Consider the following 16,147-nt stretch of genomic DNA (forward strand, 5'->3'; position numbering starts at 1 on the left):
TGGATTGTAAGAAGCACCACCATTTTGTTAAAAAGAAGGTTTATTTCCTATTTTCTCCTCAAAAGTTAGGATGTGTCTTATAATCTAGTGCGTCTTATAAACCGCAAAATACGGTAGTATGGACTATAGCGTAACAAAGTGAGCATATACAGCTAGTGAAAAAAATAAACACGTCACCAATTTAAATATTTTTCTAAGTGTGCTGTTAAGGCTATTTGCACACGTTGCATATTTGCTTGCAGAAATTTCTGCAAGGTTTCTGCATCTCTTGGCAGAAAAACGCAGCAGAAAATACGCGCTTTTTTAATGCGCTTTTTCGTTTTTCACCGGAGTTCATCAGCTCCGGTGCTCTCACTTACGGCACTACCGCTGTGTGTGAACTTTCACACACAGCAGTGCCATGAGATCACTGAAGCTGATCAGCTAATGAACTCCAGTGAACTCTCTCACGGCGGCTCAGTGATACACTGCGGGAGCGATTACCTCCTGTCAGTGTATCGCCAGCAGCCGGGTGAGATCGCCGTGGGACACTCAGTATTAAATGGACTACGGCGTTGGGGATTAGGTGTTCAGTGAGTATGTATTTTGTACGTGAATATGTATGTAATTATGTAAATGTTTTGTTTTTTTAGAATTGAACCCAAGCACCGGATGAGACTATTCTCCCATCAATGGCTCATGCTGTCTCTGTTATATGTGACAGCAGACATAGCCGGATGAGAGTGGTAGTCCTATCAGATGACGCCCAAGTACAATCACTATGGGCTGTTCGTGGCATGGGTACACACCCGCAGAGACACACACATTCTCCGCCCATGCACATATTCTCTGACCACACACTATTCCTCCTTCTGACATCATTTCCTTTGACAATTTGCAGCGTTTTCAGCAGCAAATCTGCAGCAAATACGCAAACCTTTTCACACCTGCATTTTTGCTGCAGATTTGACTGCCTCAATTGAAGTCAGTGAGTCAAAAATGCTACAGAAACGCAAAAAGAATTGACAAGCTTCAGAAAATAAATCGCTGTAAATATGGAAGGAAATTTACTGATCATGTATACAGCACTTCAGGATTGTCAGTGCATTATCTTGCATAAGTATTCCATTGCGTTTTTGGACCATTTACGCTCGTAAAGAAAAAAACCACTGCGAAATCGCATCAAAAATACATCATGTGCACATAGCCTTACATTAAACTTTCACCAAATGTCGGCAACTAATCCACACAGGCCAAGAAATCAAACCATAGATGTCCATAAATTAAGTTATATGTAATAATGACACAGGGAAAAAGTATTGAACACATGAAGACAGAGGTGCATAAAGCCATGGAAAGTCATGACACCAGCTGAAATCTATTAGTAATTAGAAAGCAATCCTGCCACTTAGTGAAAAAATAATATCAGCTGGATCAACTAATGGCCTAAAAAAAACAGGATTTTTGGGTTGCTTACCGTAAAATCTGTTTCTCGGAGCCTTCATTGGGGGACACAGAGACCTTGGGTGTATGCTGCTGCCACTAGGAGGCTGACACTATGCACAAAAAAAGTTAGCTCCTCCTCCGCAGTGTACACCCCACCGACCGGCAGAGAATTCCTCAGTTAGTGAGAAAGCAGTAGGAGAAGTAACAGAATAGGTTAACAACATAAACTCAACTGTAACCATTCAACCAAAGTAAGAACAGGAGCTGTAAAACATGGGAGGGTGCTGTGTCCCCCAATGAAGGCTCCGAGAAACAGATTTTACGGTAAGCAACCCAAAAATCCTGTTTTCTCGTTCGCCTTATTGGGGGACACAGAGACCTTGGGACGTCCCAAAGCAGTCCCTGGGGTGGGAAACAAACTTCCATCAGGCCAGCGGACTCACCACCGCTGCCTGCAGAATTCGTCTACCTAGGCTGGCGTCCGCCGAAGCGTAGGTGTGGACTCTGTAGAATTTCACAAACGTGTGAACCGATGACCATGTTGCAGCTTTGCAAAGCTGCAGTGCGGAGGCTCTGTGGCGCACCGCCCAGGAGGCACCCACTGCTCGAGTAGAGTGGGCCCTGATACTCGGAGGGGCTCCGCGACGCTTAACACGGTAGGCTTCCAGGATAGCCGATCTGATCCAGCGAGCAATGGTGGCTTTTGACGCCGGGTGACCTTTCCGCGCTCCATCAGGGATAATGAAAAGAGACTCTGTCTTTCGCAGGGAAGTCGTCCTAGACAGATAGACTCTTACCGCCCTAACCAGGTCCAGCTTGTTCAAGGACCGCTCTCGGGGATGAGTTGGATTCGGACAAAGGGACGGTAGCACGATATCCTCGTTGAGGTGAAACGAGGACACCACCTTCGGAAGAAACGAGGGCGGAGGCCGCAGAACTACCTTATCCTGGTGGAGAACCAGAAAGGGAGAGCGGCACGACAGAGCTGCCAATTCCGACACGCGCCGGACGGAGGTGATGGCCACCAGAAAGGCTTCCTTCCAAGAAAGGAGAGAAAGGAAAATATCCCTGAGGGGTTCAAAGGGCGGACCTTGCAGAACCTCAAGAACCAGATTAAGATCCCATGGATCCACGGGCGCCCGGTACGGCGGGACCGTGTGAGCCACGCCCTGAAGAAAGGTCTTAACCTGAGGACGGGAAGCCAACGTTTTCTGAAACAGAATGGACAGCGCCGAAACTTGACCCTTCAGGGAACTGAGGGCAAGCCCCGCATCCAATCCTGCCTGAAGAAACGCTAGGACTGAAGGGAGCGAAAAGGACATGGGCGCGACGTCATTGGTCTCACACCAAGTGAAATAGGCCTTCCAAGTACGGTAGTAAATCTTGGAAGATGATGGCTTTCTGGATCGGATCATGGTCTGAATTACGTGGTCGGAAAATCCTGCTCGTTTCAGAACCTCGGTCTCAACAGCCACGCCGTTAAATTGAGCGGCCGAGAATTGGGGTGGCAAATCGGACCCTGAGACAGCAGATCTGTTCTGTCTGGAAGCTTCCAGGGGGCGTCCGCGAGAAGGTTGACAATGTCCGCGAACCAAGACCTTCTGGGCCAATTCGGGGCGATGAGAATGACCGGAAGTCCTTCTGCCTTGATCTTCTTCAACAGCTTGGGAAGAAGAGGCAGAGGAGGGAACAGGTAGGGAAGTTCGAACTGGGACCAAGGAACGGCCAGGGCGTCGGCGCCCACTGCCAGAGGGTCCCGAGACCTGGACACGAATTGTGGGACTTTCCTGTTGAGGCGAGACGCCATGAGGTCTACATCCGGGGTTCCCCACCGAAGGCAGAGCAGATGAAACACTTCCGGATGTAGGGACCATTCTCCCGCCGCGAGACCCTCGCGGCTGAGAAAATCGGCGGCCCAGTTGTCTACGCCGGGAATGTGAACCGCGGAAATTGTCGGAACGGAAATCTCTGCCCAACGAAGAATCTTGGACACCTCCGCCAGGGCTGAAACACTCCGTGTTCCCCCTTGGCGGTTGACATATGCCACCGCTGTGGCGTTGTCTGTCTGAATCCGTACCGGCAGTCCCTTGAGGAGCCTTTCCCAGTGGACCAGAGCAAGATGGATCGCTCGAATCTCCAGAACGTTGATTGGTAGCGCTGATTCCCGATCCGACCATCGACCCTGAACAGTGTGGTTGCGGAACACATCACCCCAACCGAGGAGACTGGCATCTGTGGTTACTATCTGCCAGTGAATGGGAAGGAAGGATCGACCCGATAGAATGAGAGGTGACGACAACCACCAGTTGAGAGACCGCTTGATCCGGTAAGAAAGATGGACAGGGCGATCCAGGGACCGAGGCGACCTGTTCCACTTCGACAGAATGGCCTGCTGGAGAGGCCTGGCGTGAAATTGGGCAAAGGGAACTGCCTCTATCGCCGCGACCATCTTTCCCAGGACCCTCATGGCTGTACGGAGGGATGGGAATCGCGAGGTCTGCAGCGATCGTACTTCCTGCTGCAGAGAGAGAATCTTTTCTTGTGGGAGAAAGACCCTTGACCGACGAGTGTCGAACAGAAGACCTAGAAAGACCAGGCGTTGGGTAGGAACCAGACAGGACTTTTTCCTGTTGACGATCCACCCGAAATTGGAAAGAGTGTCCAGGACGATTGACAAACTTTGGTGAGCCTGTTGGAATGAGGGAGCCTTGATCAGAATATCGTCTAGGTACGGGAAAAGAACGAGGCCTCTGACTCTCAACAAAGCCATCAACGCAGCCATGATCTTCGTGAAGACTCTGGGAGCGGTGGCAAGACCGAAGGGCAGTGCGACAAACTGGTAGTGGTGCTGTCGAATCGCAAAGCGCAGGAACTTTTGATGTCCGGAGAAAATTGGAACATGTAAATAGGCATCTTGGATGTCTATTGAGCACATGAACTCCTGCTCCTCCATGGAGGCGATGACCGAGCGAAGCGACTCCATGCGGAAGTGGCGAAGGCGGACCCTCTTGTTGAGCAGCTTGAGATCCAAGATGGGTCGAACTGCGCCGTCTTTTTTCGGCACTACAAACAGGTTCGAGTAGAACCCCGTGAAGCGCTCCGATTCGGGAACGGGCACAATCACCCCGGAACTGAGGAGAGCAGCGATAGCTGTAGAGAACCCCGGGATCAAGGCTGGATCCTTTGGAGGCCGGGATTCGAAGAAACGATCCCGTGGGAGAGAGACGAACTCTATCTTGTATCCTGAGGATACGACCTCCCTGACCCAGGCGTCCTCCACGGCGGCCAGCCAAACGTCCCTGAAGGAAAGAAGTCGACCTCCCAATTGGAAAGGCCCCTCGCGTGCCCGATGATAGTCATGCTGAAGTAGACCGTCCAGATCTAGATCTGAACGGTCTGCCCTGGGAGGAGTGGGGTCGCCAGGAAGGAGTGGGTCTGAAGGAAACTTTCTTTCTCTCCTGGCGAGCCTGCGGTCTCTGTTGGCTGGAGGAGTTGTCCGCCGTATTGAAACGGCGGAAAGTCCGAAAGGGTCGAAACTGACGCCTTAGTGGGGGTCTGCGAGGCTTGGACTGAGGGAGGAGTGAACTCGTGCCTCCGGTGGCGTCCTTAATAATCTTGTCCAATTGGGACCCAAAGAGGCGCACCCCCTGAAAGGGCAGGTTAGTGAGGGACTTTTTTGAAGACAAGTCCGCTTGCCATGCCTTTAGCCAAATTGTACGTCGAATTGCAATAACGTTGCTTGACGCCTGAACTGCACAGGATGCAGCATCCAAGGAAGCGGAGAGAAGATAGTCCCCAGCATGGGAGATCTGATTGGCGAGATTGGCAAAATTCTCCGGTTGCGCCTTATCTAAGATGCCCTGCCGAAGGTCGTCTGCCCACGTGGTTATGGTCTTTGCTGTCCAGGATGAAGCAAAGATTGGACACACCGCCGCTGAAGCCGCTTCAAAGGCAGACTTCGCCAGGGATTCTACAATCCTGTCATTAGAATCCTTTAGGGACGCCATGCCTGAAAGCGGGAGAACCGTGTTATTGGATAGCCTGGACACGGGCGGATCGACTGAGGGAGAGGCCGACCAGTTGTCCGTGAGCTCTTTAGCAAATGGGTAGAGTATGCCGAGACGTTTTCCTCTTTGAAAGCGTCTGGTCGGATCCTCGCTTTCCTTGGTAAAAATTTTCCCAAACTGGGAATGGAAAGGAAAAACCCTGGAGGGAGTTTCTGCCCGTCTGAACGAAACCTCCTGATCTGAGGATTTCGCAGGGGAGTCAGCAATATCGAAGGTATGATGGATCGCAGCAATGAGGTCCTGCACTGTGACCTTCATGCTTGCATCCTGGTCTGAATCCAGCTCTAAAATCCCCTCAGATGACCTGTCCGAAAGCGCTTCCCCTGACTCGGGAGAGGAGGCCCGAGAGGGAGGCTGGTGAGAAGGGCTATGCGGTGAGATGGGACTAGGAGAGGATTCCGGCTGGGAATCTTGCCTGGGTCTTTTGCGACTACCGCTGGCTGATTCAGATGGAACAATTTGGGACCTGCTTGGCCCTGCTGAAGAGTCCAGGGGCAACTTATCAAGAACGGCCACCAGGGACTGAGACACCCTGGTGAGGTCTGCCACTGATTGAGATAGCGAGGAGGCCCAGCCAGGCATGGGGGGCTCACTCTCACCTGGGGCCGAAGATGGCTCCTGGACGGCGTCAGGCTGAATTGGATTGCTACAATCCAGGCAGAGGGGAGTGGACTGGCCTGAGGGAAGTTTGCGATTGCACGAAGAACATGCAAAGTACTTGACTAAAGTGCAGGGGGGGGCGGTAGAGCGGGTACGATCAGACTTAGACATAGTGAAAAGCTGAGGTAATGCCGGAAGGTTGGGGGACAGAGGGCGGAGAAGGGTCAGTCTGCAGTGCAGAGCTACTCACGGTCCGGTGTCCCCAGAAGCGATGCTCTGCGACCTGTCAGTGGATGCAGGTCAGAGCGAAATCCGGCCGACAGCCCTCCTGACAAAAAACCAGCTGGAGAAGATGATGTCCAGTGAGGAGTTGGTGCCCGGCTAACAGGCTGGGAAAATGGCGCCGTCCTGAGAAAAAGCGCGCCTTAGGAGAGGAGGAAGGGCGGAGCACCACGCAGGGTTAATGATTCACCGCCCTCTAGCCAATGACAGGCTGGGCAGGTGAAGGACAGGCGGTGGGAGGGCCTGGGAAGAGCGGGAGAGAAGCCCGCTTAGAAGAAAGGGGCGGGGGGCGTGGCCGCGACGCAGCGGTAGGCCCGAACTGAAGCCGGGGCCTAAATTAGTTGCGGCGGCCGCCTGTCAGCAGGGGGTCGGCGCGGAGGTCCGAAAAAGAGGGACGCCGCAGACGCCAGTCGCTCCCAATAGGGAAAAAAACCCTGTGCTCCCTGTCCCCAGAAAGGGGGGGGATGCCCGGCAACATTGAGCTGCCTATAGCCTTGTGGCGACTGCGAGCGACCGCAGCGCCTACAACCGGGGTCCCCTGTGCCATTGAAGAGGTGACCGTCGGGAATGGGCAGCCAGGAAAATAAATATGAAGCCGGGGCCTAATACTCACCCATCCACGATCCATTACCTGTCTGAAGAAGTCTTTGCGTCTCATCCAACCGACAGGCTCTGGTAGGCGAGTGGGAGGGAGACTGGCGACAAGGACCCCTGGAGTCGCTGGCACGTCTTGGTGTCGGCGTCCATCTGGCTGGTCCTGCCGCGGAGAACTGCAAGGATACGGGGTGGCAGTACACGCCGTACTTGCAGACTCCATGTGGGAGTACAGATGTGACTTTTCACTCTGTATCCCTCCGTAGAACCTGAAAAGGAACGACGCACGACGAGGTAGATATGGGTCTAATAAAAGACCCGTGTCCACCTCCTACTGACACTAAGCTAAACTGAGGAAATCTCTGCCGGTCGGTGGGGTGTACACTGCGGAGGAGGAGCTAACTTATTTTGTGCATAGTGTCAGCCTCCTAGTGGCAGCAGCATACACCCAAGGTCTCTGTGTCCCCCAATAAGGCGAACGAGAAAAGAGGTGTCTCATTACCAAGGTGCCACACAAGAAACATCTCATGATGGGTAAAACCGGTGAGCTGTCTCAAGACCTTTGCAATCTTATTGTTGCAAAACATACTGATGGCATGAGTTAAAGAAGAATTTCTAAACTACTGAAGGTTCCAGTGAGCGCTGTCGGGGCCCATAATCCAGAAGTGGAAAGAACATAATTTCACCATAAACAGGCCACGTCCTGATGCTCCACGCAAGATTTTAGAGGAGTGAAAAGAATTATCAGACGATTTGTACGAGAGCCAAGGACCACCTGCGGAGAGCTACAGAAAGACCTGGAATCAGCAGGCACAGTTGTTTCAAATTAAACAATAAGTAATGAACTCAACCTCGCACCACTCCACTGCTGAACAAAAAGCATGTTCAACTGCTTTTAAAAAGTCTGCACAACAGTTAGACAAGCCTGTGAAATTCTGGGATAATAAAGTCAGATTAACGCAAAACTGAATACTTTGCAAACCATAAAACACATGTTTGGAGGCCAAAAGGCACTGCCTATCACCCCAAAAACACCATATTAACAGTGAAGTTTGGAGATGGGGACACTATGGTGTGGGGCTGTTCCATAATTGAAGAAAGGATGAGTGTAGAAATATACCAACACATTCTTGATAAAAATCTGCAGCCATCTACCAGTACTATGAAGATGAAACATGGAAATTATAGCAACACAATAATCCCAAACACACAGCCAAGTACTGTAATCTCTCAATTGGTTTCAGGAAAAAAAAATGGCCCAGTCAATCACGTGACGTGAATCCAATGTTAAAAATATGGAAGGAACTAAAGCTCAGAGTTCATAGGAGTCCACGGGACCTTCAGGTTTTGAAGTGTTCCTGTGGAAAAATGGGCCACGCTAACAATTGAGCAATGCATGTGACTAGTTTCTCTATACAGGAGGAGTCAGAGGAAAAGTAGAATAGAAACATGTCATCACTTCTGTATTTATCACCCACTCCTGGTTTTGGCTTACAAATACTGAGGTAAAATACTGACCAAATACTGAATGTGTGAATATGGCCTTAGAAATATGCTCATTGTTGGTTGACGTGTTCAATACTTATTTCACCGGCTGTACATTTATAGATAAATAATTTCATGGAATCTATGTGCCAAGATGCATAAAGACACAAACAGGACCAGTGTAACGATTGTTACCATGCATCTCAACTTAAGAAATAAACTGTGTTATGCTGGACATATAAGATAGCTGTCGGCTTCCCCATATACAGGAATGCTCAGCTTGGCAGAGTATCATTTGTATTCAATGCAGAGAGAGGAAAAAGCAGGTGCGAGACTTTCCTGGCAGTGGCTTATCGCACCATAAAACATTGTAATTGGTGGATTCAGCCAACTTTCACGTAAGGGGTTTAAATAAATCTATCATTTTGTAAATGATTAAATCATTCTCTTATCAGAACCAAAATGTTTGATGTTTTTAGGGCAACAAACAGTATCCTTATTTGTATGACATACATTTGGTAAGCAATAATGGGTACATGGCACGCAATTAATGCTGAACAAAGCATGGGCATCATGAATCAAAGACTGGCTGCACGATTAGACGGTTCCATAATGGTGATCCCTCTGGTCTTAAAATTGTGGCTATTGACCAGATCAATCTTGGTTTTAGAGGGGGAGATCTTGCTAGGGTGCTTGCTCAGCGAGAAAGCAAATGGATCTATTTGCTTGAAAGTATGACTCCACAGGGACTCAATGAGTCTCTGGGGTTCAATGCGTTCCCGTAATATTTGTATTTGAATATATTTCCACTGTTTATCTTGTCTTGTGTGTGTTTTTATGTTGATTTTAACTTATTTGTTTATATTTATTGTAGTATATGAAGATCTATTTGAAATGTTCTTGTCCTGATGTGATGTAATGTTTGGAGTTATCCCGGGATCATCGAGGGGACTTCTTTGCTCCTTCATATGAACTTATGGAAGATTTTTCAATATAAAAATTTTTTATTGTTTGCACCAGTCACTATTATGCTTTATATTTATTGTATTAATTATATATTTATACATCTAATTTATATATAGGATTTGTATTATTACATTGCTATTTATATTATGCGTTTATATGTAATTTTTGCACTTATTTTTTGTGACCACTTAATATTTATTTATTATTAATTGTGTAGGAGAATTAAAATCATTATTATTTTTGATATATATATATATATAATAATTTTTCACTATGTAAAAGATAGATTATCCACTTATGATTCGTTCAATATTAGCCAGCATTTACTTTTTATGTTTGAACGTTATATTCCTTTCGTGATATCTCAGCGTCTGGTCAGCGCATGTGCTACTCAGGACAATCCCCGGACTTTCTATCCTGCTCTATATGGTGATGTCAGAGCGTTTTTTCGCTTGCGCTCCAAGAGCGGTGAATGGGAATTCCCTTTTTACATGGGAGGAAGTTCAGAGAGCAGCGCATCCGCAATGAGCTACCGGTAATGCCGATGTTGTTCACAGCTGATTGCGGGGATATTTATACTTGAATGCGCTCACTCCACACACATTGCCCCCTGTTGAGGAAGCCATATGGCGAAACGGCGCTGTCGGGGTAGCCAGGTAACCTGCACACCAGTATTATCAGCGGCTGCACACATGTAAGTTCTCTGATAGCCGCAAATTGTCCTGTGTGATCTAGGCTTTATAGCCAGTATTTGCACTTTAGCAGCATGGGCACATTTGCAAGCATTTTTGGATATTTTGGGAAGGAGATTGTGCATTAAGCAAACTACTAGTGTGTCCTTACATATCCTATTATTTAATTTTTATTGGTATCTAGCTTTTTTTTTTTTTTATGTATCACATATATGCACTTAAGTAGCATGGGCACATTTGCATATATTTTTGGATATTTTGGGAAGGAAATTATGCATTAGCAAATTATTAGTTTGCCCCGTCCTTAATTGCTTTTTAGTAAGTCAGTATGTAGCCTATTTTTGTATCGTATTCTATACGTAATGATATGTATTATATACTTGTGCTGTATGTGATCAATTATTTGTAAGCATTTTTTGCATCACATATATATACATTTTTGTGAGGTGCTATAGAAATTTTTATGCATTATATGGACTTTGTTGCAATCAATATACTATATACTAAATTTTGTTATTATTGATTCTTTTGTGATCAGAATTGAGTGCTCTACGTGAATATGTAATTGTTGAGAGCCTAAAATTTGTTCTGCAGAAATTGCATCACTTTGCTAATTAGATATTTTTTCATGGTGTAAGCACTTACCTTGGCATATCTTTTGGAAATTTCCTTGCTTTATTACAAGTTTTAAATAATTTTTTCTAATAAAAAATTGAGATTTTTATTATTTTTTGGTTTATTCCTTCTTTCTTCTTACATTATTTTTGTGTAAGATTTGGTTATATCTATGGTTTTTGAAGGTGTTATTATATTGTGGATGAATTGACATGTATACGATTGCATCCAGGTAGGTCTCTCTCTACAACACTCAGGTGTTTCAAAGAAAACAGTTTGAAGAGGCAGCTGGGGGCCACTGGCAGAAACCTGACTAGTCCAGCGCTGATTCTCCTTGCACCACTCTCGTAATTCACAGGTCTCTCCCATGCCCATACATAAGGAGAGAGATGTCAGTCAAAGGGAGCAGCCAGCCAGAGGCGGCAACGGTTGAACCTCGTCTTGGCCTTCGGTCCCTGGCTTGCATTTGTGCAGCCATGTTCCGATTCATGTTGCCTGTGGTTTGGGCATCAAGAGTGACAAGATCTCTTTATGTAGGGAAATAGTAACATCCCATTCATTAGGTTTTCCAAGTCCAATATTACCACACCATGACATCCATCTATGAGCAGCTGTCAAACATTGTAAAACTGTCTGTATGTAACAGGACCCTCACCTGATGGTTCCAGTTGGTGACGGTAAGGGACTGGCAAAGCTTCTCAGATCTGGTTCTGGTATGTGGATTTTCAAAGGTGAAATGTGACGATATACTGGTGAAGGCGCCATGGGAGGTTTCACCTCCTTTTCTTGATAAAGAGCAGAAAACTTTATCTTTATGACAGTGCTGGGGAATCGGAATGTGCACCTGTAAGAAATAATGTCATGTAAGTCTAAAACTGAGACGACATGCTATAATGCACTGGAAATACAAGATTATTACTACTAACTCACATGGTGAAACGGTATTGTATGCACTCAATGCTGGGAGCTGGAAATATACAGGAAAACACCACCACATACTACAATAATCATAACTACAAGAACACGTAACATATGAACTGACAATAGATTCTACACACACATATGCTCCAGTAGGTCGTCAGTGACTGGATGTGAAGAAATCATTAAACTCCATGAGTGTGGTGGATGATACGCAGACACGACCTATCTTCAGCTCAGATCCAGGCCTGATATCTTGTAGTGGCCACAGCAGAATGACACATGCTCGAGCGTTGTTTTCAGCAGTTACATATACAGAGAAATAACAAACTACACAAGAGTTTTCATTTCTATGTACCAACTGCTTAAGGCCGGTTTCACATTTGCAGATGGCAGAGCTGCAGACTTCCTCCGTGAAGCTCCACCCACTGCCGCACCTCCTCGGGTCAGCTCCGCCTACGTCTGTATGCGGCCTGCGTACCTATCTTTAACATTGGGTACGCAGGCCATGCGGATGCATCGTTTTGACGATGCGGCGACCTGAATCGAACGCAACATGTTGCAATTTGATGCGATCACCGCATCTTCAAAACGATGCATCCGCATGGCCTGCGTACCCAATATTAAAGATAGGTACGCAGGCCGCATGCAGACGTAGGCGAAGCTGACCGGAGGAGGTGCGGCAGTGGGTGGAGCTTCACAGAGGAAGTCCGCAGCCCTCCGCAGCTCTGCCATTCGCAAATGTGAATCTAGCCTTACTGCTTCCCATCAAGGTCAAATTTTCGTTTTTGCACTTTTGTTTTTTCCTCCCAAGAGGCACCATATTTTTTATTTTCCATCGACATAGCCGTATGAGGGCTTGTTTTTGCAGGACAAGCTGTAGTTTTTAAAAGCCATTCATTTTATAATACAACTAGATGTGTGCCCGATGCGATCGTATCGGGAGGGCAGTAACATCACGATGGGGGCAGCTTTGTGGCGCTGGGGGTGGTGGCCTACCCTCTTCCGTGCAGTCACAACCGGCAGGAAAGACGGTGTTTTGCGATCTGTGCTGGAGATGGTGTGCGGCGCCACCAGAGGGTGGCCGCACCCAATCTCCAGCACAGGCCTCAAGATGCTGTCTTTCTTGCCGGCTGTGACTGCATGGAGGTGGGTGGGCAGGCAGCGGTGGGATCCGGCGCGTGTAGTCAGGCAGTGGGTCCTGGCGGTGGTCTGGCGGTGGCATCGCTCTCATTACTCCCCCCCCTCATTACACCCCCTTTATTACACCCCTTTCGTTATACCCCCTCGTTACACCCCTTTCACAGCCTCATGATCACAACAGCGGCCTGGATCCGAGCGGCGGCTGGGATCCAAACAGCGGCTGGGATCCCAGCGCCGGTCAGGATCGCAGCGGCAGCCTGGATCCAAGCGACAGCTGGGATCCCAGGACGGTTGGGATCACAGCGGTGGCCTGGATCCGAGCGGCAGCTGGGATCCCAAGGGCAGTTGGGATCGCAGCTGCATCCTGGATCCGAGCGCCATCGAGATCGCAGCTGCGTCCTGGATCCGGGCGGCATCACTTGGGTGTACCAAAATGGCGGTCGGCGTACTTCCGGCGCAGTGGATTGTGGGATTCGGGGACATCCAGACGGAAGTGGATGACAGACAATTTAAGGCAATTATATATATAGAAGTACTGAAAAATGGGGGGGGGGGGAATTCTACAATGGTCTTGTGATTGATGGGCTTTACTAAAAAGCTATATGTATAATGCATTGGAATTTTTCGTAAAATGGAACATTTTTCTTTAGTCCAACCCTAGCTCATAAAATACACTTTTTATTATCAGGCGGGAAAACTTTGTCTCATCCGACGCTGAGAATAAAGTACTGTGATTTCTATCTCATGAACAGACAGGACTAAGAAAAATATAGTACATCTGAACAGCCCTATTGAATAATAAGAGTCAGTGTGTGGTTCATGTTCTATCAGACCAAAAATCAGACAGAATACATACTATATAGACGCTCGTCTGCATAAGCTCTTAGGATGTGCATTTTCCCAATTACACAATATTGGTAAAATATGAAAAATCTGTAACAGATGCATACAAGGAACTGGAAAGTCCACAAGACTTCAAATGGACTTTTAATGTGTATTCTCAATGTGAATTCTCTGCCAAAAATATGCGCTGTGTCAACTTGGCCTTAAAAAAAACAATTTTCACTGAATTTTTATTTTATTACAAATTTTTCCTTCAACTAACTGGGCATATACCACAGAACTTCTCTATGGGTGTTTGCTTTGTTCCCATAACGATGCAGAGGTGTTTAAATTGGCCAGAAACAGAGGAAAAACTGCAAAGGCCCACAGAGACGGTCACTGCTGCAGCCTGGCGCATGGGGCACAGGAAAGTGGCAGCTCCTGGGGCACAGGAAAGCAACAGCAGCAGCGCTGTAGAGCTGGGGCCTAGCAAAGCAGCACTTGGGAGCTGTGACAATGCAAAGCAGCAGCGCTGGGAAGATGGGGCGCAGCAAAGCTGCAGCAGCAGCGCCGGGGCGCAGCAAAGCTGCAGCAGCAGCGCCGGGGCTCAGCAAAGCTGCAGCAGCAGCGCCGGGGCTCAGCAAAGCTGCAGCAGCAGCGCCGGGGCTCAGCAAAGCTGCAGCAGCAGCGCCGGGGCTCAGCAAAGCTGCAGCAGCAGCGCCGGGGCTCAGCAAAGCTGCAGCAGCAGCGCCGGGGCTCAGCAAAGCTGCAGCAGCAGCGCCGGGGCTCAGCAAAGCTGCAGCAGCAGCGCCGGGGCTCAGCAAAGCATCGGACCTGACTGTTACAGATGACGCTCTGCTTCTCTCATGATCTCTGACGCTACAATGGCATGGAAGGGAAGTGGCAACTGCTGAGTTCTCACTGTTCATGTGAGACAAATCCAATTTGCATATTGTGTGTTTTTTATTACCAGAAGGCAAAACTTTAGAATGGAGGGGCACAGAAAAAAAACTGTTCCAGAATCAGTGGAGCAGAGTCAATTGGAGGAGGTACTCAGTTTAAAATTTAAAAAAAAAAAAAAAAGACAGTAAAGGTACTATCACACTTAGCGATGTACCAGCGATCCCGACCAGCGATATGACGCGGTCAGGATCGCTGGTATATCGCTAAGTGGTCGCTAGTGAGCTGCCACACAGGCAGATCTCACCAGCGACATCGCAGGGGTCGGGGATCGCTACTTACCTGTCACACTAGGCGATCCTGCGTCCTCCCGCCCGGCTCCACGCGTCGCTCGTCCTCACAGCAGGAAGCGCCGCAGGAAGCTGACGACGAGAAACGGTCCTGAACGTTCTCGTGCGATCAGCGATAACCAGCGGGGGAGCCGGTCGTAGGCAAGTATCAGACACAGAGATACCGCTAGCAATATCGCTATAACGTCACTAGTTATAGCGATATTGCTAGCGATATCTCTTAGTGTGACATGCCCTTAAATCGTCTTCATTAAATCGCTTGTCTGTACAGGTAAAAGCAACCCTCAGCCAGATCACAGAGTCACAAACAACATGCTGGAGGGCCAAGACCACACATAAAATGCAGCAACCATTAAAGGTAACATGGCCTTAGACTTGAAGTGTTGTCATTCAAGAGCATAGGTTGGTAGTTATGGCATTGTCTTTAGGGGGCTTCACACATAGCGATATCGCTAGAAATACCGCTGCTGTGCAGGGTGGATAAAAATCAATGTTTTTTTTTTAAAAATTAAAAAAAAAAAAAAAAACGGTTTTTTTGATTTAAATCGGATTTTTTTGATTTAAATCGGATTTTTTTCAATAAACTGCTTTTTGAGGAAAATATTTTACCATCCAAAGGTTCTTCCATCATGAGATAAAGCTGAGTTGTTTAACTCAGTAGAATAAAGGCTGTATATGTGTAACATTCACAATGCCATGCTCTTCCAGAGGTTTCTGTAGGATTAGTGGGCAGTTTCTCTCCTATATTATCACAGACGCTCGCTTTACTTACGCAGTTCTCAAAACTGAATTTGACTCCGCAGAGGTCCCAGCCTCTTCTTCACGGCAAAAATGTTACAACATGAACAGAGTTGAGAAAAAGACCTTAATCCTATTGTTCTACAAACCTATGAATACAGAATCAACCCCTTCAGTGCCAAGTCCAAGAAGTTAGACAATATGTTTCTGATTGTTTGGAGTGGAATAGATCTGCACAACACAAGAAGAATGTGAATCTAAGTGTGAGGAGGAGGAAGGGCAAGCAGACAAGAAAATGAAAGTGAAACTTTGAGCACAATAACAAGTCTGGATCTGTTTGTGTGTACGATCTGAGGTTTATTACATTCTTTCCTTATAATGGCAGCAGGCCGTAAAAGAGACCCAGTTTGGGAATATTTTAATGAAGCTCCTTCGCCTATCGGTAAGGCAGGCATGCGTGCAAAATGCAAACGATGCAACAAAGAGATGCAAGGCCTGGTGGCGCGAATGAGGCAACATCATGAGAAGTGCGGTGATGAAGATGACCAAA

General features: G+C 47.5%; 1 protein-coding gene across 1 annotated transcript in view; it reads right to left on the reverse strand.

Annotated features, from left to right (window-relative positions):
• FOXK1 (forkhead box K1) overlaps nucleotides 1–16,147 on the reverse strand; it is a 136,637-nt gene that overhangs the window by 104,534 nt on the left and 15,956 nt on the right. Inside the window, exon 2 of the mRNA XM_073546657.1 lies at nucleotides 11,382–11,570. Within this exon, the coding sequence (XP_073402758.1) occupies nucleotides 11,382–11,570 (189 nt within the window). The remainder of the gene's footprint in view (nucleotides 1–11,381; nucleotides 11,571–16,147) is intronic.

Source organism: Dendrobates tinctorius, unplaced genomic scaffold, assembly GCF_039654945.1.
Source record: "Dendrobates tinctorius isolate UK_male_01 unplaced genomic scaffold, ASM3965494v1 ptg000150l, whole genome shotgun sequence".
Classification (NCBI taxonomy): domain Eukaryota; kingdom Metazoa; phylum Chordata; class Amphibia; order Anura; family Dendrobatidae; genus Dendrobates; species Dendrobates tinctorius.